We start from the raw sequence: 26,337 nt of genomic DNA on the forward strand, positions 1-26,337 counted from the left end.
AAGTTAGTAAAGCCTGTAAATGCACGTTTTTAACGTTGTTTAAGGAATTACTTATCTGTTAGTATATGTTCCGATTACTTGATGTAAAAGGTTGTTTTTCTTTTTGCATCAACAAGAATCTTTCAAGATTCTTCCTTTCTGAATATGACTCTTTTTGCTATATCTAGACATGAATCAAATGAAGAAAAATCCATATCAGCCTCAAGATGAAAAAGATGCTATATCTAGTACTAGTATTTTGCAAATAAATGGTTTGTGCTACACTTTCACTACGTTGCTGATACAATCACTTGAATTTAACTCGGCAGAACCGATGATTGAGAGATTAGAATTTGAAAGAACAGAACTGATAGTAGACAATGTCGATCTGGAAGAGATTTTCGAAAAATACCGTAGTGAATGTGAAAATAATTTGAGTGAGTAAGTTAATACAAGATTTCTTCAAGGTACTGTACGTTGCAAAATCTGGAAAAAGGAATTACTTTTGGTTTTGCTGACTTTTATTATTCATTGGCCAAACTAGAAGAATGGATAGGAGCTGGGAAATCGTTTGCAGTGAATCACGTGATTTCCGATTTACCGAAATAATAATAATATTGTATAAAGAATTAAGAATTAAAATTATATGTTGACTTTTTTTTTATCATTGTTTCTTAGCCTAACTTAGTTTAGTTAATAGTTATAACCTATCAAAATTGCTTTCAAGTTTAAAATTATCAGTATTTCATTAATAGTACATGCATGAATAGTAGGTTTTTATTAAAGTAATGTTTTATCTTCAAGTTTTATTTTTTCTTTTAAGATAGTTGTATGCTATCCTAGTTTGTATTGAAGAATAAGTAAATTTTTAATTTGAATTTGTAGTAATAACAAGATTACAACTAAATATAAAATAAAAAAGAAATTTGAATAATTCAAATCGGTATAATTTGCTAATTATATTAAGCATTCTTCTCGGGTCTCGCTTCTAAATTCTTTCGATTTGTAATATATACTGAAAATAATGATCATCGGAAAAAAAATTTTCCATTACAGTTATTGTTATTGCATGAAAAAGCAGAATCTGAAATTATTACATAATGTGTAACAAATCAAAAAGAATAATTGATAAAATGGGCGGTTTATTTGCTTTTTTTCCATACTGTGCCTTATTTTTTTAAAAAAAAAGAACAATCAATAATGCAGGAATTTTTTTTTGATGTCGATCTTAGTTTCAGCCTCATTAATACAGTAGAGGACACATACCAACAAAATAATATGTTAACTATTTTTGATCTTTCAAATAAAAAGTTTCGTTCTAATGAACTTTTGCAGTATATTGCATAATGCATATGCATGTAATCTGCATTATAATCACCATCATGTAACAACCTTCATATATATATGGTTACTTCACCTAACAGTTACGTAAATCAAGAATGTAATATTTAATTTTTATTATTGTGACTTCTGATTTGAGATTCTGTGTCACCGCAGCTATTGACTTTTTTAAAATTACATGTGATATAATTAAATATACCTGCTTCATAAGAAATGTCCATATTTTAACAATAAGAGTGAATCCGACTTTATTAACTAATATTTGAATGTAATAGAAAGTTATTTTAATAGGACTTTTAGTGATGTGTATGAAGAAGCGACAACCGCAAATTTAAAAAATTGTTTATTAAATTGATAATCAAAATAATTTTTATATGTAAAAAAAAAAAACTTTTTAACCATAAAAGTTCGAGCATGATTTATGCTGTCAAACGAAATCTATATTTAGAATAGTATCTGCTTTAAACCAAATATGTGGTAGATCAAATTAAACATACCATTTGATAAAAAGTTTCAATAATTCGCTAATTTTTTCTGAATGGATTGCCGTTTTTTTTAGGACAGGTTTTTAAATTTTAGAAATCTGTTGTTGTATTACATGAATTAATAAGTCTTTATTATAAAAACGAGAAATGAATTCATTCGTGGCAATGTAAAAGATTCTTGTCCCAACGTTACAAATTGTATGGTTATACAAACTGGTGGCTACACAAGTTTTGAAATAAGGTTTTCTTTGTTTTTTTTTGTTTTTTTTTTTTGGTAAAATTAAATAAATAAATAAATAAATAAATTTCGAAAAAAAAATAAAATAAAATAAAATAAAAAAAATAAAAAAGACAAATTTATAATTAAAAGGATGTCTTTACCTAATAATAAAATTATTAATAAATTAAATTATCGAAGAAGGAAGAATAAACGCAGTAGTTTTAGAAATAATCTGACCTTCTTAAGTCCCAGAGATGATCAAAGTGATATGTTATCATGTGCCAAAAATGATCCTCTTTCCAAAAAGGAACGTTATCAAATCGAGATTTGTCAGGATGGTAAACTTGCTGTAACATTTGATACAGGTAAAAAATTCATTTGAAAATTTATAAATTGTGTAATGTTTGTTTATTATATTATTAATGGAGTAACACAAAGCAGCCTTGAACTTTAGACCCCTCTCCTTTAATTAAAGTAACTCCTTTTTTCTTTTTTTTTTAAAAAAAAAGCAAACCTTCGGATTAGAGTATTAGATAATACAGATCATCGTCAATTCGGATTATCTAAAAAAACGACTACTTCAGAACATAATACAAACAATCAGAACGATCAGGGTGAAGAAGAAATTACTAAAACAATCGCTTATTTCAAAATAAACGAAAATTTGGATATTGCCAAGTTCTATGACCAATATGATACTCTATGCACTAATCGAGAAACTGGAATTGACGTTAATGATGATACGGACAAAAGATATAGATGGGGTTTAGATATATCAAATATACAAAATTATTATCAAGACAAATATTTTATCTTTATTGCTGTATCCCGCATAGATGTTAGTGAGGATATGAAAGGAAAAGTGAATACTGATACAAATTTTGATTATAAGAAAAACACTATAAAAAAAAGATATGAAAGAATTAATGAAGATTTTAGACTTGATCTGTCAGGAACATCATACTATAGTAAATCAAATGAAACTAAAAAAGGAACAGCAGTTTACCGTCTTAAGCTAATAAAGGAAAATAACAACTTTATTCTTGATTTGTGTCCCGTAACTTATTATTATTCTGGTAGCGTTTCAGGAATATGTAAATTTATACAAAATTTTGATGATCGCGATATCGATCAAAATAATTATACTTTAAAAAGATTTGTAGTATTGAACTTTAATGGAATATATAATTTTGAGTATGATTTTGATTATAGAAATCTTGATTTAAATACAAGATTTGATTATCCAAAAAGTATTGAAAATGAATTACAACATTGGCATAAAGAAAATTTGGAAGATTGTATGGATAAGCTTCTTGCATGTCTTTATGATCAATATTTCTTGGTCGAACAATATAAGAATAATGTACAGGCGCTTGAAGGTAAAATATCATACATAATTAATATTATTTATTTTATTATAACATATTTTGAATTTATATTAACAAAAAATTATAGTTTATGATCTGGCAGACATGAGCTTAAAAACTACTCCAAAAAGAGTCGAAAAAGATAAGCACGGTAGAAAGTTTAATCGCAATACTTTTTCAGTCAGTAAACTACAAATTTGTTTTACTCGAGGAATTAATTCTGTGAAGTAAGTTTGTTTTGAATTGTTCGATTTTGTCATTACTTATTCATTTATCATTTTTTTTATTCGAATCAAATTATCTATTAGATTGTACTTAATGGAGAATGGTCTGGAGGTCGTATCAAAAAAATTTGGTGAAATAGAAAAAATTCATTCGCTAGAATTCATTGATAGTGATGAAAAATTACTTATAATGGGTGAGAAAAAGAATCAGGTGAAGCTTGTGATCTGGGATATCTATAATACTGTAGAGGCCACACCGATAACATTAGAAAATTTTTCTATCGCAGATCTTGGCAATCGTTTGGCTAGAACTTCAGGAAATATTTTACACGTTGATGAAGTTGGAAAGGTTATATCAGTTCTTAAAAAAATCGAAAATAAATTAAATAAAAATACACCAAAAGATTCAAAAGGAATTTTTGAAAAATATACACATTCAAAATTAGGTGAAACCCCGGATGGAAAAGCGGATGAAAAACATACGATACATTATGATAAAGGATTTGAACCGATAGTTATTGATAAAGAACCTTGGGTGATGGATGAGTATGAAAGAAATTCTTATTGTCTTTATCAAAAGAAAGAAAATACAAGAATACAAACTTTACAACTTATAGTTGGCAGATCCACGGTTCAAATTTGGCATCAAGTCCGTGATGATAGTAAGTCTAAAGGTGAACTTTCTAAACTTCCTAACAAAGGAGGTCCATTTCTTGAATATATATGGGCGAATGGTATTCCGATAAATCAAGAAAGGAAATCAACAAGATTAAGAATTGGAGAGTTCAAATATAAACCAAATGATGGATCAAGCCATATACCAGATGATTTTTTTTTGAAAGTTTATTGGTATGAAAGAGCTTCAAATGTAAATTACAAAGGGAAAACAGAAGAAGAAATTAGAGAAATTGAGGAAGAAGAAATAAAAAAAATGGAACGTAATAGAAAAGAGAGAAGAAAGGATGAAATTATGGAAAAGGATGAGGATGAAATTATGGAGGATGAAATTATGGAGAAGAATGAAATTATTATGGAAATGAAGGAAAAAGTAATTCAACGGAAAGATATTATTGAAAAAGTTGGTGCGGTAAGACGCGCTTGTAAAGCATTGGAACATCTTAATAAGCGCAGAAGTTTTCTCGTGACTAATTACATTAAAATACATCAAGTAGGTTGATTATATTCATTGTTTAAACTTTTTTTTAGGAAAAATGGAAGTTAATTAAAATTTCTTTTTAATTAAAAGCATGAGGAAATGATAATGTATATTCAGCATATAGTCTGGAGGTTTGCTAAATTTAAACCTGAGGAATTTAAATTGTTAGACGTTCGACATAACGTCATGAAAAAATTAATTCTTGGTGATTGCAATCATTTAATAAAACTTATTTTATTTGGAGACAAAAGTAATAAGGATGATGAAAATGAAAATAAAGAGGAATTCGTAATCAGACATATACCAAGGAGTGTGTCGTGGCCAGGAAAAAATTTTATAAGTGATGATGACCTCCGATTTGATAATAATGGTCTAGGACTAGAAGATAATGATGAAAGGCCAAAAAATGATATGGAATTAGCAATTTATCGTTACAAAGGTAAATGAAACTTATGGCGTAGGTTTATAATTTATATCATTGATTAATAATTTAATTTTACCTATAGGTCGTGAACTTAAAGATACTGTTGTTGTCGCTTATCTCTTGGAATATTATTCTAGTCATGCAACAGATTATGCTGGTTGGATGAGTACTGTGTCTAAGGCATTACCATTATTATTTAAATATAACTACGGTTCGTTTTTATTTTTCATTCAACACTTCAATAGGATCTATGATATTTACAATTTTATTTTATAACACAGATGATTATGCCAGAAAGCTATTTCGTAAAGAATGTTTTGCGAATCAAGATTATTTTTCAGCACAAGATCCTTATAATATTATTCCAATAGAATACCAAGCGAAACGTAACAATAACATTAAATTTAGGGCATTTAGAATAGACAAACTGCAGTCCGACGAGTATAAATGGTATAATAGAATTGGAAAATTATTTGATCCTTTTAAAAAAACGTACAAATTTCTTGAAGATTTTGATAATTACCTTGAGAAGTCGCCTTTAGCTTTAAGAGTTGTTCCTCTTCCAGAATTTACCATGAACAGAATTCCTCAGAAAAATATAGAACACAATTATAGATTAAAAATTGTTTTAAATATTTTTTTGTTCTTATTTATACCACGATGGTACCAAATTAGTCGAGATAAAAAGAAACTGTTAAGCCCTTTTTCTAGGGTGGTGCGATATGAGAATGATGATGATATGTATGACAATCCAGCAACCGAAGCGGTTATTGATTTTCGTTGGCAACAAGCGAGAAATTTCTTTTTCTTCCTTTTTCTTCGATTTCTTGTTTTTGCCTTTTGTTTCATAATTATTAGCTGGGAATATTTAAATCATGAAGTTATAAGTTGGAAATTTCGAAATTTTTTAGTTGCATTAATTTTCATATTTTATTATTTAGCAGCATATTTATTCATTACTGAATTAATACAGTTGTATTTTCACGGACCTAGAAAATATTTTGGTGATATATTTAATAGTTTTGACATATGTTCCATTTTACTTCCCGTGATAGTAATGTCAATAATGCTTCGAGATTTTGAATTTTCTGATGGCTTTGCAAGTGTTAAATCAATTGATATGGGATTGATGGTGGGGACATCATTCTCTATTTTCTTCCTTTGGATCGAATTTGTAAGGTTTTGTTTTACAATTTTTTTTTTCTTTTAAATATAATATAATATTAACATGTGATTTTTAATAATTTAGGTTTTATATCTCCGCTTAATATCAAGTAAATATAAAATTCAACTTTATTTTAAAAAAGTTCATTATTATCAATTAATAATTCATTATTTTTTATTTTTATTTTTAATCTATTAGAAATAGCCAAATATATTTATTATGTTATATATATCATCAAAAACATATTCCCATTTATTTTGTTTATGTTCATTGTAACAATTGGATTTGCGCACACAATGTATAATCATTTCAATTTTTTTTTTTTGATATCATATTTATTTTAATTTAATTGATAACAATTTTTATTTATATCTAGGTTTATTTTACTTAAGGACCCTAATAATCCTAAAATTAATGTAAAATTGGATACATTAAGTGGAACTGCTACAAGTATAATAAATGATGATGAAACATTATTTAATATTAAACTTGAATCTGATTATGATGTTAAAGATAAGAATGATAATCCATTTTCATCCTTTTCTACGGCAATAATGGCTGCATATTTTTGGTTGAATGGTGATATGGTTCAAAGAGATCATTTTGACTTTTGGGTTATTGATTTATTTACTTTAATTGCTAGTATTTTTATTGTAACTGTTTTGCAAAATATGTTGATTGCTTTCATGGGGTAAATTATTATTATTAGTATTATTAATTTATAAATACTATTTTATTTATTAATATTATTTATTTATTTTATTTTAGTGGAGTTTATGAAAGAGCAGAAACTAATGGAAGACAATCTTTATTAAGATTTAGAGCAAATCAAATAGCAGATTATGAAGCATTAGAACATTTTCATTTTTGGCCTAATGAACCTGAACCAAAATATATTTATTATATTGGACAATCTAAAAATTTTCAAGAATGGTATCAAAAAAGAAAAGATGATCAAGGTGAAATTTATAAAGATTTTGAGGAAAAATCTACAATTATTACTCAAACTTTTAAAGATGTTGATTTTGATGAAACTTCAATTTGGAAATTTGATGATGATAATAATAATTCATCTGATAATATTAAAGGTAAAAAGAAAGAAGTTTCTACCGATTCTACTGATTCTATTGACTCTATTATAGAATTATCAGAAATAATGGAAGAAAAAAATTCTCAAGAAAATTTTTTAAAAGAAGTTGATAAAAGAATTAATGAAATAAAAAAAATGAGTGATGATATTCATAATTTATTTAATGAAATATGTATAAAATTTAATAATATACCAAAAAACTTATGAACAGTATAGTATATTGTATAGTATTGACAATGTTGTAGCATATTTACTTTTTTGTAAAAAATTCTTATATTAGTAAGTTTGAATATTATTTCATTTATTTGTATTCAAAACAAATTTTTTTTTGGTATTAAGGACGAGAGAGAGGGGGGGAAAAGGCGGGAAAAGGATGAAAGAGGAGAAAGGATGAAAAAGAGGAAAGGGAAAGGGAAAGGGAAATAAAATATCAATCAAAGTAATCCTTTGATACCTTCTGACTAGTGCAGCAAGAAGAGCTAGTGCTTCGATCCTTTTTTTTTTGATATTACGGTTCTTATCTGGATAAATATCCGATTAAAAGTTATCCAAAAAAATTTTTTCTTTAGATATTAGCGATACAAAATAAAAAATTAGTCTTCATACCTGATATCTGAGATTAGATTATATGACCTGACCACGTTTAGAGGTTGGAACCAAAGGCTTAACCGGTTAATTAACCGGTTAATATGCAAAATATTTAAAATTTTTTTGCTGAAAATTGTACTGATTTTTGATTTTACTAATAAAGAAGATTATTTTTTCGTCAATACCATTATTAATAAGGGCGTTTTTAACGTACAGTGGGGTGTACGATATTAACGTACGAACTGGCCGGATTTTAGAAGTTATGCACTTGCACGTGATAGCAATAACGTTAACTCCGGCCAGTTCGTACAGGAAAAAATTCGGTATTAAAACTTCGAGTTTGGGAACACATGACTGAAATTACCAAGTCTCTGGGCCGCATTAAGTAAATCTGACCGGAATTATGGATTTATGGTCAAAATAGTTTTAACCGGTTAACTTTAACCGGTTCCAACCTCTAGCCACGTTCTTTTTTTTTTAAAAAAAAAAATTATTTTTATAACTGTTAAAACATTTTATTGTTAAAAATGTTTAATGCACATATATATTTGTAAATAAAATTGACAATTCAAAATAAAATTTAAATTCTTGTACGCTTTCCCTTATCTTTACCACCCTGATCTCGATATCTCCACTTTAAACATTTTTTTGAAATGGTATTTTCGCCAACAACCATTGCAACATAGATGCTCATCTTTTACTGTTCTATTGATATCCAAGTCTCCACATTTAATATAAACATCTGACGAATACCAGCTGAATAATGTTATTTCAACTTGAAAACTTTGAAAAAAGCTCACGAATATATAGGATCATCCGTATTACTATTAGGCTCATCATCTTCATTTAAATCTTCGTTACACTCATCCTTCTCATCCTGATTATGTGCGTATCTTTTTCCAAAATAATTAAAAGTGAAACATTGAGAATTTCCTTTTGACAAAAAGAACAATTTTTTATTTTATAATACATTTTTTTTTTTACAAAAAAAGAAAATGATAAATCAAAATAGGAAACGATTGATTATCGATTTAAAATTTTTTGAACTTTTTTATTACGAGAAAAAGGTTAAAAATGATAAGTGATTTCCTTTTCTAACAATAAATATTATCTGTTACAGTCATTTATACTAACAATGATTTAAAAATAAGTCTTTTTTAACTAATAATCATTCATATGTTACTAAAAAAAATAAAAATAAATTTCAATATTGTAAAAGTTTAAGTAATTATTAATCGTTATTTGTTTACTTGATTTCATGAAGGCGATAAATAACTGATTGTTTGATGTTTATTTTATTTATAATTTAATTTACATAAATAAGGCGGAATTAATATTAAAAAAAGATAACAGCAAATAACAATTTTATATTAAAAAAAATCTCATGATCAACGATTATGAGAAAATTGAACATGACATGTACAATCAAGAAGTATGCCACAAGCATTTCGGCATTTTACTCTATATGCCAATTTAATTACGTTGCAAGAAAAAAATGCATATATACACCTTGTATTTAATACTTGAGAAAACTAAAAATCTTAATGATGTTTACAAATCGTTTAATTTGCTTACGAAAACTAGTACGGATTACTTTATAGTGACGAGCTTTCCCTTATACGTACTTGTCAATCATAAGGCGCAGCTAATAAGGAAAATATTTTTTCAAATATGCAGTACGACGTAATACAAATCGTACAAAAGCTTTAAAAAGCCTTAAAATAAGGTTTCCCCAACTAAATAGTTATATTTTTTTTAAAAAAAATTCTTAAAAAATGACAAGAGGATTTTCATTAGAAAAAGATTTAAGATTATTAATAAATAATCCAAAATATAGTGATATAGAAATTTTATGTGACAATGAAAAGAAATTTTATGGTTCTAGAGCAATTTTAGCAGCAAGGTCCGAAGTATTTGATAGATTACTTTATAATGGGATGAAAGAAAGTTATGAAAATAAAATTTCTTTTCCAACGATCAATTCTTGTGGAATGGAAATTATATTAGAATACATTTATACGGGATCAATTAAAAATGAATCTTTAACAAAGGATAATATAATTGAAGCTTTTTATGCTGCCGACTATTTTCAATTACCAGATCTTCAGGATTTTATTGTGAAAAATTTTAAAAATACATTAAAAAAAAATAACAATGGAAATTATTCACCGGAACTACTGTCTAAATTTGCGGGGAAAATGCCATTAACAGAAGATAATATTCTTCTTAATTTATTAATCGAAGAAATAGCAACTATTTTATTAAATGATATTGAAATTGGTCGATTATCTATTACAGCTCTTCAATATTTTTTATTTTGTACATACGAAAAAGAAATACCTTTTGCGACACCAGAATACGAAGTTTTTCGTTACAGTGCTATTCTTGCAGCAAAGCAAATTTCTGATGATACATATAAAGCTCTAATGAAACAGTTGCCAACTTTAGAGCAAATAGATAACTTGATTCAAGTAGAAAATAAACTTATTGTAAATCATCAAAAAGTTGCTGAAGAATTGGAGCCTTTGATCGAATATATTGATTTTAGGCGAATAAAAAGAGGACAAATTGATTTCATTGAACCATTAAAAGTTATTCCAGCTGAAATTATTCAACATAATTCGGAATTAATTGATTCAGATTTAAACAATATTCGAGGAATACCAATTTATAGATTTAAAGAATCTGAACTTTTTTGGGATAGGTTAGGAAGTGGATCAAAAGCTATTATTGAGAATAACGGAAAAGTTGTATATGCACCAAATGATCTTAATTCGTGGAGAATTGTTAGAGCTAAAATGTTATTAGAAAATAATGGTATTTATGAATGGGATATTATTATTGAAAAAACTTGTTTCTGGTCTTGGGTTGGAGTATGTGCATCAAAAAATTTTGATTATGAAAATCCTGCAGGAAGGCAATCTTCTGGATGGGTATTAGGTACCAATGGTTATTGTCGTAATTATGATTATGAAACATACTACTGTCCGTCATTTCACGAAGATGGTGCAAGAATTACAGTTCATTTAGATATGAATAAAAGAACTTGTTCTTTTACAGTCAATGGTACAAAATATCCAAAAGTATCAGCATGGAATAATTTACCATCAAAGCTCTATCCAATAGTATCAATAAAATACCCTGGTCAATATAGAATTCAGCCTCATCAAAAGAAATAATTAATCGTAAAATTATAAAATAAAAATATCTATTTTAACTGAAAATGAGAACTCGGAAAGTTAATTCGAAAAAATAATGGTTAATATACTCAAGTATAAAAGATGTTATAATTTATTAAAGTTATTTATGTTAAAACTGCTTAAAGCTTGCATAACTCTATCAAGCTTACCTGAGCATTATAAATATGATGTTGAACTATATATCAGATTAGTGTTTCTGTACTAACAAAATATTTTGAATATGCTAAATCGGAATTAATAGCAGCTTGGTTAAATAAATCTTTCATAAAATTTTGAGCCACGCTGATCAAAATATTTTTTTATTCATCTATTATTTAATGAAAAGATTTTTGTTAAATGACTAGCCATTTTTGGTTCGATTACATATACTACTAATTAAGTAAATTACGTACTGTAAAAAAGAAATACTTAAATAACATCCATATATTTTTTATAGTTATTAACCATTAGTTAATTTGTCTAATTGCTAAAATTGAAATAGAATCACAAATAAACTACAAGTTCCTTCTTTCCTGCTAAAGAAATTTAAAATAATGAAGTGAAATTCATTAGAAAATGATTTAAGGTTATTAACAAAATTGAAAATAAAAAGAAATATAAGGTTGTAGAATGACTTTAGCTGCAAGGTTCGAAGTACTCCCTATAAAAAAATTCTGGAAAAACTCCGATAAATTTACAGGATAAGCATCCAATGCCAACGTTAACTCTAAATGTAACCTTTCAACCTAATCTAACCTTAATAATCCTTACTCTAATCCCATTCCAACCCTAAGCAACTCAGGGTTAACTCCAAAAATAAATATTTCAGTATCGTCTACATAGATTTTTAAAACAATTAATTAAAATAAATTTACAGAAACTAATTATTATTTTATTAAAATAAAGTGTAAGGCTACACAAATTTGACTTTTTAGTTCACGTCACCTGATAGAGTCAGTTTTTATAAAACTTCGAAAAAATTTTTTGTATATTCATATTAACGTCGTCAATTCGTTTTCAAAGTCGTATAATTTTGGTGTTGCCACAACTGCGCCGTATATAACAAAATCACATGCTAAATCACAAACGATTGCCGATTATAAGCACAGTTAAAATGAAATATTGATTTGGCAATATGTAGTACAGTACAACATAGTACAGATTTTAAATTTATATATAAATAAGGTTTCTCAAAAAGCCCTTAATTTAAATTTATTTTTTTTAAAAAAAAAAATTTTCCAAGAAATGACGAAAGGATATTCATTAGAAAAAGATTTAAGCCTATTGATAAATAATCCAAAATATAGTGATATAGAAATTTTATGTGACGATGAAATGGTTCTAGAGCAATTTTAGCAGCAAGATCCGAAGTATTTGATAGATTACTTTATAATGGGATGAAAGAAAGTTATGAAAATAAAATTTCTTTTCCAAAGATCAATTCTTGTGGAATGGAAATTATATTAGAATACATTTATACGGGGTCAATTAAAAATGAATCTTTAACAAAGGATAATATAATTGAAGCTTTTTATGCTGCTGACTATTTTCAATTACCAGACCTTCAGGATTTTATTGTGAAAAATTTTAAAAATACACTAGAAAAAAATAACAATAGAAATTATTCACCGGAACTACTGTCTAAATTTGCGGGGAAAATGCCATTAACGGAAGACAATATTCTCTTATGTTCGTTAGTTGAAGCAGTTGCTACTATTCCACTAAATACCATTGAATTCGGTCGATTGTCTATTACAGGCTTTCAATATCTTTTGTCTTGTACATATGAAAAAGAAAAGCCTTTTGCAACTCCAGAATACGAAGTTTTCCGATATAGTGCTATCCTTGCGGCAAAACAAGTTTCTAATGATACATATAAAACTCTTATGGAACGATTACCAACTCTAAAACAAATAGAACAAATGGAAAACTCTGTACGAGTAGAAAATAAATTTATTCCTGATCATAAAAAAGTTGCTAAAGAATTGGAGCTTTTAGTTGAATTTATTAATTTCAGACGAATCCAAGGTCAAGTATTAGTTGATATCATCGAGCCACTAGAAATTGTCCCGGCTAAAATCATTTTAAATATTTATCGACATAATACAAAATCAATTAATTCCGATATAAACCATTTTCGAGGAATATCCATAAATAATTGTACCAATTATGTTTGGGATGAGTCAGCATGTGGACCAGAACTTATTATTGAGGATAATGGAAAAGTTGTATACGCACCAAATGGTCAATGGAGAAGTGTTAGAGCTAAAATGTTATTAGAAAATATTGGTATTTATGAATGGGATGTTATTATTGAGAAAGTTTGTACATGGTCTTGGGTTGGAGTATGTGCATCAGAAAATTTTAACTATGGAGAAGTTGCAGGAACGCAATTTTCTGGATGGGTATTAGGTTCCAATGGTTCTTGTTGTAATCCTGGAAATAGTTTAAACAATTATTGTCCGCCATTTCATTATGATGGTGCAAAAATTACTGTTCATTTAGATATTAATAGAAGAACTTGTTCCTTTACAGTCAATGGTACAAAATATTCGGAAGTATCAGCATGGAATAATTTACCATCAAAGCTTTATCCAGTAGTATCATTAAAATACCCTGGTCGATTTCGTGATGAATTTGATTGTAAAAAATCATTTGATGTTATTTTACATATATAAATAAAAGATTTCAATTCGTGGTTCAAATTATTAACATGAAAAAAAGTCGTAATTTAGTGTTCATGTTTTTTTCGTTTTCTTAAATTAGTCCACGCACTTATAATATAATTATTATTAAATAGTATAAAGTAAAAAAAATCCTGGAATTGATTGAAGTAATTGCAATGATTGTTCTTGATCCATTCAGAATCCTGCTAAATCATCCATGTTCTTTAAAAACTTTGTTGTAGTCTGTCCAGAATAAACTACGAATCATGATTGGTTAGGGTGTTAAATTATTATATTTCAATTAATAAATTTTTTATTTTTTAACATTAAAATATAAGAATTTTTAATTTTCTAAATTAAATGGATACAGTTTTAAAATTGCTGAATCATTTAATTAGACAATAGTTTTAAGTAATATTGTTAAAGTTCATTTTTTAATTAAACTACATAAAATAGAATGATTATAGCCAAAATTAAGGTAATATAAAAATTATGCAAGAATTAATGTTAAGAAATCTAGTAATACAATTAAGCAAGATTAGTTGTAACGGAATGAAAGAAAGTTATGTAAACGAATTTTTTCTTTCTAATAATTTATTGAAAATTATACTAGAATTTACCTTTATATATTTGTCCAATCAAGAAGAATCCTTAATATAAACAATAATGTTGTGGGATATTGAAAATTTATACACTTTTATTATGAAATTACTTTATAGTGATATAGTCAGACATCTAAAGTTGTGATTTATCAGAAGATAATATTCTTAAAAATTCTTAAATTTATTGGTCTGGTCAGCAAAAACAATTCGTGCACTATAAAATCATTCTCTTTGCGACTTTCAAATAAAACTTACTACTCAAATATAAAGGTCAATCAAGTATTAATTGATATTATCGAGCATTATCAAATACCAGTATCTTTACGTTATAACGGCCGAATTCACATTCAAGCTCCTAAAAATATGCTTAATTGAAGAAATATTGAGAAATTTTTTTTTTTTTTTTTTTGTATCATTATTTTTATAATGATAAATTAAAAATTAAGACTTATTTGTAATGGATCATATTTAAATATATAATAATTTGAAATTTTAATATAAAAATAAAAAAAATTATTGGTGATTTATTACGTCATTCTATGTTTCATTATTGCGTCTTATTCCAAGATAAAAAAAAAATGCTATTTGTCATTACTCATTATTAATCAATATAGTACCTGCATTTAATGTATGCAAAAACTAAAAATCATTGTAATGTCTATAACTGAAATCGTTTAATTTTGCTTGCGAGTACGGATTACCTTATAACCTTATAATGAGATAAAGTGTAACGATTGTCGATCGTTAGGCGTAGCTAAAAATGCAAAAATGGAAACATTTTTCAATGAGTGTACAGTACAAAATAGTACAAAACTAAATTTATATATTTAAATAATGTTCCAAAAAAAAAATTTTTCTTTTTTTAGAAAAATTTTTTCCAAGAAAAATGACGAGAGGATATTCATTAGAAAAAGATTTAAGATTATTAATAAATAATCCAAAATATAGTGATATAGAAATTTTATGTGAGGATGAAAAGAAATTATATGGTTGTAGAGCAATTTTAGCAGCAAGATCCGAAGTATTCGATAGATTACTTTACAATGGAATGAAAGAAAGTTATGAAACCCAAATTTCTTTTCCAAAAATTAATTCTACTGGAATGGAGATTGTATTAGAATATACTTATACGGGGTCAATTAAAAATGAATCTTTAACAAAGGATAATATAATTGAAGCTTTTTACGCTGCTGACTATTTTCAATTACCAGACCTTCAGGATTTTATTATGAAAGTTTTTAAAAATATGTTAAAAAAAAATCATTTAGAAAATTATTCACCAGAGCTATTATCTAAATTTGCAGGAAAAATGCCATTAACAGAAGATAATATTTTTCTAAATTTATTGGTTGAAGCAGTAGCTACTATCCCATAAAATACAATTGAATTTGGTCGATTATCTATTACGGGCCTTCAATATCTTTTATCTTGTACATTTGAAAAAGAAAAACCTTTTGTAACCCCAGAATATGAACTTTTTAGATATAGTTCTATTCTTGCAGCAAAACAAGTTTCTAATGATGCATTTAACACTCTTTTAAAACGATTGCCAACCTTAGACCAAATAGAGAATTCAATTCAAGTAGAAAGTGAACCTATTACCGATCATCAAAAAGTTGCAAAGGAATTGGAGCCTTTAATTGAATTTATTAATTTCAGACGAATTCAAGGTCAAGTATTAGTTGACATCATTGAGCCACTAGAAATTGTTCCAGCTAAAATAATTTTAAACGTTTATCGGCATAATACAAAATCAATTAATTCTAATATAAATCACATTAGAGGAATTTCCATATCAAATTGCTCCAGTTATGTTTGGGATGAGACATCATGCGGATCAAGACTTATCATTGAGGATAATGGAAAAGTTGTATACGCACCAAATGGCCTTGGGCCATGGAAAAGTGTTAGAGCTAAAATGTCATTAGAAAATAATGGTATTTTTGAATGGGATGTTATTATTGAGAAAGTTTGTGTCTGGTCTTGGGTTGGAGTATGTGCATCAGAAAATTTTAACTATGGAGAATTTGCAGGAGTGCAACCTTCTGGATGGGTATTAGGTTCCAATGGTTCTTGTTGTAATCCTGGAAATAGTTTAAACAATTATTGTCCGCCATTTCATAATGATGGTGCAAAAATTACTGTTCATTTAGATATGAATAGAAGAACTTGTTCCTTTACAGTTAATGGTACAAAATATTCGGAAGTATCAGCATGGAATAATTTACCATCAAAGCTTTATCCAGTAGTATCATTATATAGTCCTGGTCGCTTTCGAATTCAACCTCACCAAGACTAAAAAATTATGAGTCATTATTTTTATAACAATAAATTAGAACTCGGGGAATTTGAAAGTTTCGTGACGAATCTGTTTAAGATCAACTATAAAAAATTCAATGATTCCAAATGTTTCTGATATTGGTAATTTAAACCAAAGCTTCATATTAATGAGTTATATAGATTAATAATATATTTATTGGTAATTAAAAACAAGGAAGCAAAAAAGAGAAAAAAATTAGTAATATTAAAACAAAAAAAAAGAAAAAAATTGTTATCAAGTTGTTTATTACTAGTGAAAGCTTAGTTAATACTTGAAGCTTGCGAAAAATAATAAACACCCTTTTTTAAATTAATTTCTCATGTTTTTCTACATCCTTAATTTCTTTTATATTTTATCAAAATTTTCTGGCTTGTTAATTATGAATTAGTGTTGTATGATTATATTTTTTGTATGGATATGAAATTGTGGCGTTGTTCGAGTAATTAATCGAACCAATTATAAATTAATTAAATTATATTAATTAATTGTTTGTAATATCATCAATTTTGAATTCTTGCATTGTTGGTTTCCACATTTATTGATCGTATTACATATGCAAAATCTTTAGTTGAGTCACCCAACTTAGGTTTAATCAATTCAATTCTTCATATAATTATCCATAATCCATACATCTATATTGTAGATTATAATATTTCTTCTTCCTCCTCTTTTACCCCAAATTCCTTAAATATTTTTTCGATAATTTCGTGTTTTTTCATTTACTTCTAACATATCAAAAAGCTTTTATGGTTATGGTCACGCCATATAAAGACTATATGTTATTAATACTTTATATTTTTTATTCGGCAATAAAAGCAATCTTCGAACCTAAAATTATTATACAGATTCTGATCAAGATTTGTCTCGTACCTTAATCTCAAAAAATTTTTAATTTGTAGAACCTTTAAAGAAACTACTGTAACAATTTATTATAAATAATATTGATGAGTTTTTATGGACTATGTTCACATATTCGTTATCTTATAAAATATTTAATACATAATTTATTGCATTATAAAAATAGATTTTACAAATTTAAATATTGGTCTTAACTCTTAACTTACGAAACCATACTCTCTTTAGTTTGTCGTATTTGTTGTGTAGTATAACCGATTTTGTTACAATATGAAAAAGATTTAAGAACTCAACTTGAGAATACGTACGAATAAATATTTCTAATTCAGTTTTACTAAAAAAATTTATACAAAAAATATGTTTCCGTAGGTTGTTGAAAGCTCATTAATGTACCGTATTATATGGAAATATATATATTACCACATGTTTTCTCGAGATTTAATTCGTAACAAAAAATATATTTAATATGAAATGATATTGTGAATTACACTTTTATTTAATTAAGCAAAGTTTTTTATTATTGATTTATGAGCATTTAAATTTAAAAAACTTAGGATTAGTCAAATATCTGGAATTTGATTTATAATTCGTTTGATTAAATATATTTTTTGGAATAACGTGAAGACTCCTTTTTTTAATTGATACGAGATCATCCTGTACTAATGATTCATTGAAATGCATGAAATTTTTTGCTAATACTTTTTTTACCAAATACTATCCTAAATTTGTAAAAAATCAGCATCATATTTATTATTTATATACTCATTGAGTTAAAAAAAAAAAAAAAAAAATATTAAAATGACCTCGTTAGAAAAAGATTTAAGATTATTAATAAATAATCCAAAGTACAGTGATATAGAAATTTTATGTGAAGATGAAAAGAAATTATATGGCTGTAGAGCAATTTTAGCAGCAAGATCCGAAGTATTTATAGATTACTTTATAATGGGATGAAAGAGAGTTTCGAAAGACAAATTTCTTTACTAACGATCAATTCTAGTGGAATGGAAATTATATTAAAATATTTTTATGTTGTATCAATTAAAGAAAATTCTTTGACTAAAGATAATATAGTTGAAGCTTATTATGATGCTGTAGATTATTTTCAATTATCGGACCTTCAAAGATTTTATAATGAAAAACTTAAAAAAATATTTTAAAAGAAAATTACGGAGTAAACCATATTCCAAGAATTATTATCTAAAGCTGTAGAAATTATACTTTTATCAGAAGATTATAATTTATTAGTTGAAGAAACAGCAACTATTTTACTAAATGATATTGGAATTGGTCGATTATCAATGTTCAAGTCTGAGCTTAACGCATAAATATATCAAATATTTATACAGTAATACTGTAGCTAAATAATATGGCATGTTATATGATTATTGTTTAAAAAAGATAATTTATTAAACAATTCATTATGCAGTGTCACACTCCATTTATTGCGTTTTAATATTTATTCCAGAATAGAATTCTTTCATAAAGAAAAAAAATGCTATTTGTCATTAAATAATATTCCCACATTTAATGCATACGAAACTAAAAATCATCATAATGTTTATAAATCATTTAATTTTGCTTGCGAGTACTAGTACGAATTACTTTAATCTTTTATGCTATACGTACAGTACACGAAACTAGTACCCGTAACCATCAAAAAAATGTTCCAGTAATCCTAACCCTACAAAAAACTTATTCCGTGTTTTTTATTCTCTGTTATCTCCGTAAATGTATCATATTCACGGAATTTATAGCCTCAAAACATGGAAATTATCCAAGTTGCTTAGATTTTTATTTATTTACCTATAAATTTATCATATTCACGGAGTTTTTACAAAAATTACGGATAAAATTTTTTACAGGATAAGTAATTCCAATGTCAACGTTAACTCTAAATGTAACCTTTCAACCTAAACTAACCTTACTAATCCTTAATTTAATCCCACATATGCTTACTCCAACCCTAAGCAACTCTAAAACGTCAGTGAACTCCAAAAATAAATATTTCAGTATATTCTATATAAATTTTTAAAACAATTAATTTAACATAAATCTACAAAAACTAATTATTATTTATTAAAATAAACACAAATTGTTTTTTTGGTTCACGTCACCTGGTAGAGTTTGTTTTTGTAAAACTTCTAAAACTTCGAAAAATTTTTTTATATATTTATGCTAACGTTATCTGAGCTGATCGTCAATTCGTTTTCAAAGTCGTGTTGCCACAACTGCGCCGTATATAACAAAATCACATGTTAAAATCACATGAGCTTTAGTGAACGCTTGTCGATCATAAGCACAACTATTTGGACATGTGGTACAGTACAACATAGTACAAATTTTAAATTTATATATAAATAAGGTTTCTCAAAATGCCCTAAATTAAATTTTATTTTTTTAAAAAAAAAATTTCCAAGAAATGACGAAAGGATATTCATTAGAAAAAGATTTAAGTTTATTGATAAATAATCCAAAATATAGTGATATAGAAATTTTATGTGACGATGAAAAGAAATTTTATGGTTCTAGAGCAATTTTGGCAGCAAGGTCCGAAGTATTTGATAGATTACTTTATAATGGGATGAAAGAAAGTTATGAAAATAAAATTTCTTTTCCAACGATCAATTCTTGTGGAATGGAAATTATATTAGAATACATTTATACGGGATCAATTAAAAATGAATCTTTAACAAAGGATAATATAATTGAAGCTTTTTATGCTGCCGACTATTTTCAATTACCAGATCTTCAGGATTTTATTGTGAAAAATTTTAAAGATACATTAGAAAAAAATAACAATGGAAATTATTCACCGGAACTACTGTCTAAATTTGCAAATAAAATGCCATTAACAGAAGACAATATTTTCTTATGTTCGTTAATTGAAGCAGTAGCTACTATTCCACTAAATACCATTGAATTTGGTCGATTATCTATTACAGGCTTTCAATATTTTTTGACTTGTACATATGAAAAAGAAGAGCCTTTTGCAACTTCAGAATATGAAGTATTCCGATATAGTGCTCTCCTTGCGGCAAAACAAGTTTCTAATGATGCATATAAAACTCTTATGGGACGATTACCAACTCTAGAACAAATAGAACAAATGGAAAACTCTGTACGAATAGAAAATAAATTTATTCCCGATCGTAATAAAGTTGCTAAAGAATTGGAGCTTTTAGTTGAATTTATTAATTTCAGACGAATCCAAGGTCAAGTATTAGTTGATATCATCGAGCCACTAGAAATTGTCCCGGCTAAAATCATTTTAAATATTTATCGACATAATACAAGATCAATTAATTCCGAACTAAATCATTTTCGAGGAATATCCATAACTAATCATGCCAATTATGTTTGGGATGAGTCAGTATGTGGATCAAAAGTTATTATTGAGAATAATGGAAAAGTTGTATATGCACCAAAAAATCTTATTTCGTGGAGTATTGTTAGAGCTAAAATGTTATTGGAAAATAAAGGTATTTATGAATGGGACATTATTATTGAGAAAATTTGTTTCTGGTCTTGGGTCGGAGTATGTGCATCAAAAAATTTTGATTATGAAAATCCTGCAGGAAGGCAATCTTCTGGATGGGTATTAGGTTCCAATGGTTATTGTCGTAATTCTGATTATGAAACATACTACTGTCCGTCATTTCACGAAGATGGTGCAAGAATTACAGTTCATTTAGATATGAATAAAAGAACTTGTTCTTTTACAGTCAATGGTACAAAATATCCAGAAGTATCAGTATGGAATAATTTACCATCAGAGCTCTATCCAATAGTATCAATAAAATACCCTGGTCGATATAGAATTCAACCTCATCAAAAGAAATAATTAATCGTAAAATTATAGAATAAAAATATTTATTTTTAACTGAAAATGAGAACTCGGAAAGTTAATTGTTATAGTTAATTATTTCGTTATAATTTATTAAGTCATTTATATTAAAAACTTGCGATTATATAATTCATAACTCTACCAAACTTAGGGATGGCAAAAAACATGTTTTAAAACAATTTTGGCGTTTTAAAACATTAAGCACTTTACTAGACTTTACTACGTAATACATATTTGCAATAAAAATTTAAGCACTTTATTATATAATATATATTTAGAGTATAGCCGGACCGACCTTGTTGGGAATTTTATTTTGTAATAGCTTAGTGATACTACTATTCGTTAAATAAAATGTACGCTAACTCTTAAAAAAAAAAATTATATATGTTAATTTTAAATCTTCTAATCGATCAATTTAATCAATAACTAATGTCATTTCCACAATAATTACACACTTTTGACGAGGTGTTTTTCGTAACTTTTCAAAGTGCTTACTGATGTCTTCTGATGATGGTCTTCCACGAGAATAATTTTAAAAAAAGGCTGCTTAAAAATACAAAAAAGGTCATTAAAAAATAATTACGCAATAATCCGACCAATGTTTTAAAACAAAAAAAAAGTTTTAAAACAATAAAAATCTGATTTAAATTGTTTTAAAACATCTTGTTTTAAATCACGTGCCATCCCTAGTTGTGGGATATTGAAAATTTATACACTTTTATTATGAAATTATTTTATAGTCAGACATCTAAAGTTGTGATTTTATCAGAAGATAACGTTCTTAAAAATTTAAAAATTCCTAAATTTATCAGTCTGGTCGGCAACAATCAATTCGTGCACTTTAAATCATTCTCTTTGCAACTTTCAAATAAAACTTATTCAAAATATAAAGGTCAATCAAGTATTAATTGATATTATCGAGCTAATTAAAAAATTTTTTTCATGTTTAGATTACCCTGTATAAATAATTTGAATTGAATAACTAGGGTAATTTGGTATTGTTAGTGAGTTATAATATAATTATTGCATTATTCAGTAATTATTTATATATATTTTAAGTAATATAATAGGGTTTATATTAAAAAGTTGATTTGTATTTTGTATATTTATCAAATAATAAATTTTATGGTTTATTTTGAGTTTATTAGTTTTATTAAAGAAATATTATATTTAATGATCAAAATGAATTAATCCTGTAACATGTTAAATGAAGATAAATATAAATATAATAGTTTGTATTGATTTTAATAAAATATTAGATATGATGATGATGTTAAGTATACGTCAAGGTTGCATGGGATGATCTCCCTCCTGAATATTATCGAAAATTAATTGATAGTATGCCTCAGAGGGTCAATGCTGTTATTTTCGCGAATGGATATAGATTTAATTATTAAATTTTTGTAAAATTCAATAAAGGAAGGCGTAATGAACATGTTAAATTTTTATTTTCATTTTATAAAACATATAAAAATTTTTTAATTTTGAAAAGTGGCCGGATCATTTAGGCCACCATCTGTATGTAACATGATCTGTCCATGTTATTTGATTGGCGGTCGGGTCATATTATACACAATTCTTTATTGCTAATATAATTTTCCGGTTAATGAAATTTTAATCACTTTTTTTACAAAAAAACTTAGTTTGTATTAATAATAATTTTTCTATTCCCATCCTCTTGGAATGAATGATGCAGCTATCCAGTTATTTCCAGTTTTTGTAATTACAAATTTTTTTTAAATGAATATTATTCCTTTTTCAGTCAAAGCCAATTTTTTTTCCATCATTGTAATTCTTTTATTTATTTAGTGTTTTTAATATTTTTTTTATTACTATAAAAATTTGTTTTTAAATTTTCTATTAATAAAATAGTGGCAAAAAAAAATAATAAAAATTGATATGAAAATATAGAAACATAATATGGACGAAATTATATTTATTTTGTAAAAGATATTTTGTGATGTGATTTTAACATGATTTATATAAAGAAAAAAACTCCATTAATCCATTTATATTTTGAAACAATAAAATGATATATCTTTTTTTTATACTGTATATTCATACTGTATGCTTATAAAAAATAAAATCTCCATATTTTTTAATATTCCACATTTTAAAGTACTTAATTAAATTCATATATTTATTATTAAATTCAAATAATAGAATAGCATCTGTTTTTTAATACTAATATATTTCATTAATTTATAATGTTTCATACATTGCATTTATTTATTAAGTTTCATTTATTCACATTTATTGTTAACCTTTGTATACATGCAATTTACTTTATATATACTGCCTATTATCAGAATAAGTATGTTAATTATGTAATCATTTATGAACTTAATAAATAAACGCGTTAAAAAAAGAATCAGAATAAGTAAAAATTGGCAAAAAATTGGATAGCCAATTTTTGGCTACATCTGTCCAATTTGTGACTTTTACAGCCGATTTCATAAATCATTAGTGTATTACCAATATAAAAATGTAGATTCCATAATCCATATACAATTTTTTTGTATGGTAAAAAATAAAGAAAAATTTATATTGTAATATTAAATTTAATTTTAAATAATAATGCTTTATTAAGTAATATTAAATAAAAATTTAAATTTTAAAAATACATTAAAGAATGTAAATTTATTTGCAATTCAGTATAGTATGATCATAAAAAATATAAATTACTCCACTGCATTTTCATGAAAATTGGATTTTGACTGCTAAACAACTTTTAATTAATAAAAGAAGTCGATTTCCTTTGACCAAAATGTTCAAAATACGTTCTGAAGTGACAAAACAGAAAAAATAAAATTCATGAATGAGTACCGTTGTGAAAAACGTGAATAACCCTTCAAGTATTAACTGTACCTTCATGAAAATTAATATCCAAGCAGATTATGACCCACTGAAAAACTTTTAATTAATATAAGAAGTCAATTTACTTTGACTAAAATGCTCAAAATACGCTCTGAAGTGACAAAACGGAAAAAATAAAATTCGTGAATGAGTACCGTTGTGAAAAACGTGAATAACCCTTCAAGTATTAACTGTACCTTCATGTAAACTAATATTCAAACAGATTATAACTCGCTGAACAACTTTCAATTAATATAAGAAGTCGATTTACTTTGACTAAAGTGCTCAAAATACGCTCTGAAGTGACAAAATGGAAAAAATAAAATTCGTGAATGAGTACCGTTGTGAAAAACGTGAATAACTCTTCAAATATTAACTGTACCTTCATGAAAACCAATATTCGAACAGATTATTACTCGCTGAACAACTTTCAATTAATATAAGAAGTCGATTTACTTTGACTAAAGTGCCGAAAATACGCTCTAAAGTAATAAAACAGAAAAAATAAAATTCCATTGTGAAAAACGTGAATAACCCTTCAAGTATTAACTGTACCTTCATGAAAATTAATATCCAAGCAGATTTTGACCCGCCAAAAAACTTTCAATTAATATAAGAAGTCGATTTACTTTGACTAAACTGCCCAAAATACGCTCTGAAGGTAAAAAAAATTTGTAACTTAGTACTATCATGTAAAAATGTAAATAACTCCAAAAATATTAACTGTGCTTTCATGTAGATTAATATCTTAACAGCTTCAAACTTGCTGAACTACTTTTAATTAAAGAGCAAGATTTACTTTGGCCAAAATGCTCAAACCATAATTTGAAATATGTGTAAACAAACTATAATATTTGTTTATATTTAAATTCTGAGTTATTTAATTTAAATATGTTTGTGTTTATATTTAAGGAAAAAAAATAAAATTTTACTTCTATTTTATTAGGTTTTTGTAAATGAAAAGACAAAAAAATAATCAGCTGAAAAAATAAAAAAATTCTTTGTTAATAACCGTAATACATGATCACATGTTGCAATATTAAAATCGGAAATCCTATATTTAAATTGGTAATACGTATTACATATATGACCGATAGGCCAAATTATATCTCCTGCTATTACAATTGTAAAATAATATTAAAATTATGAATAAATTAAAAGTTTTTCTAATTTGAAAAATGCAAATCTTTCTGAATTACTCAAATTTTCAAATCTGTTTATTATAGTATAATCAATAGTTAATTTTCACTGCAAAATCTCCTAGGAATGGATAAATAAATACATATAAAATTTACTACCCAGTAAGGTTTTTTTGGATGGTTCTAACCTCTACTTATTATTTATTTTATTTATTTTATTTTTTTTATAGAGAGAAATTGTCATAATACATGTATTATTTTAAAATTAACATTTTAAAAATTAAATTGAAAAACTATAATTTATTAATTAACAATAAAATGTTTTTTGTTAAAATTATTTAAAAATTTTTTAAATTATAGCGAAAATGCTACAACAGTAAATAATATTATAATAGCGAAATTGATCAGCAAACAAATGAAAACATGCAAATATTGAATGATGTCTCAATTTAACAGGTATTTTCAGTGGCACAGGAAGAGTTTTTGCGAAAAGTTGGCATTAGAAGTTTTTTTCATTGACATTGACATTGACATTGACATTGACATTGACATTGACATTGACATTGACATTGTCACTGACATTGACATTGTCATTGTCATTTACATATAAAGTTATATAAGATTAATTTGAGAGTTTTTTACCAAAAAGGAAATTTTTTTATAAAAAGAGAAATGATTTTCAATTTCGAGGCAATTCAGCAGGTGTTTTAATAACAAATTGAGAAATGATTTCCATAGAAAATCTCGTGACAAAATTTATAATAAATTTAAAAATAAATGATCAACAAATGATCAACAAAATTGTTACTAGTTTTATAAAAAACGCCCAATAAT

The 26,337-nt window shown here is 26.1% G+C and overlaps 6 protein-coding genes across 6 annotated transcripts; all 6 read left to right on the forward strand.

Moving 5' to 3' along the window:
• Positions 1–169: 169 nt before the first annotated feature.
• Positions 170–424, forward strand: OCT59_000932 (uncharacterized protein; the record flags this gene model as incomplete). Its single annotated transcript, XM_066139214.1, has 1 exon — positions 170–424. One exon carries the CDS (start codon positions 170–172, stop codon positions 422–424), a length of 255 nt encoding a protein of 84 aa, XP_065988638.1.
• Positions 425–2,176: 1,752 nt separating this feature from the next.
• On the forward strand, positions 2,177–7,658 carry OCT59_000933 (uncharacterized protein; the record flags this gene model as incomplete). The annotated part of the gene is made up of 9 exons (XM_066139215.1): positions 2,177–2,390; positions 2,535–3,404; positions 3,481–3,619; positions 3,701–4,784; positions 4,863–5,211; positions 5,279–5,407; positions 5,478–6,375; positions 6,738–7,052; positions 7,130–7,658. 9 exons carry the CDS (start codon positions 2,177–2,179, stop codon positions 7,656–7,658), a joined length of 4,527 nt encoding a protein of 1,508 aa, XP_065988639.1.
• Positions 7,659–9,814: 2,156 nt separating this feature from the next.
• OCT59_000934 (uncharacterized protein) lies at positions 9,815–11,218 on the forward strand (the record flags this gene model as incomplete). Its single annotated transcript, XM_025329111.2, has 1 exon — positions 9,815–11,218. One exon carries the CDS (start codon positions 9,815–9,817, stop codon positions 11,216–11,218), a length of 1,404 nt encoding a protein of 467 aa, XP_025164046.2.
• A 1,397-nt stretch (positions 11,219–12,615) lies between these two features.
• Positions 12,616–13,896, forward strand: OCT59_000935 (uncharacterized protein; the record flags this gene model as incomplete). Its single annotated transcript, XM_025330023.2, has 1 exon — positions 12,616–13,896. The coding sequence occupies one exon, from the start codon at positions 12,616–12,618 to the stop codon at positions 13,894–13,896; it is 1,281 nt and encodes a 426-aa protein (XP_025186737.1).
• Positions 13,897–15,372: 1,476 nt separating this feature from the next.
• On the forward strand, positions 15,373–16,785 carry OCT59_000936 (uncharacterized protein; the record flags this gene model as incomplete). The annotated part of the gene is made up of 2 exons (XM_066139217.1): positions 15,373–15,734; positions 15,969–16,785. 2 exons carry the CDS (start codon positions 15,373–15,375, stop codon positions 16,783–16,785), a joined length of 1,179 nt encoding a protein of 392 aa, XP_065988640.1.
• A 3,298-nt stretch (positions 16,786–20,083) lies between these two features.
• Positions 20,084–21,505, forward strand: OCT59_000937 (uncharacterized protein; the record flags this gene model as incomplete). Its single annotated transcript, XM_066139218.1, has 1 exon — positions 20,084–21,505. One exon carries the CDS (start codon positions 20,084–20,086, stop codon positions 21,503–21,505), a length of 1,422 nt encoding a protein of 473 aa, XP_065988641.1.
• Between the last annotated feature and the right edge of the window lie 4,832 nt (positions 21,506–26,337).

Source organism: Rhizophagus irregularis, chromosome 1 (assembly GCF_026210795.1).
Source record: "Rhizophagus irregularis chromosome 1, complete sequence".
NCBI classification, from domain to species: Eukaryota; Fungi; Glomeromycota; class Glomeromycetes; order Glomerales; family Glomeraceae; genus Rhizophagus; species Rhizophagus irregularis.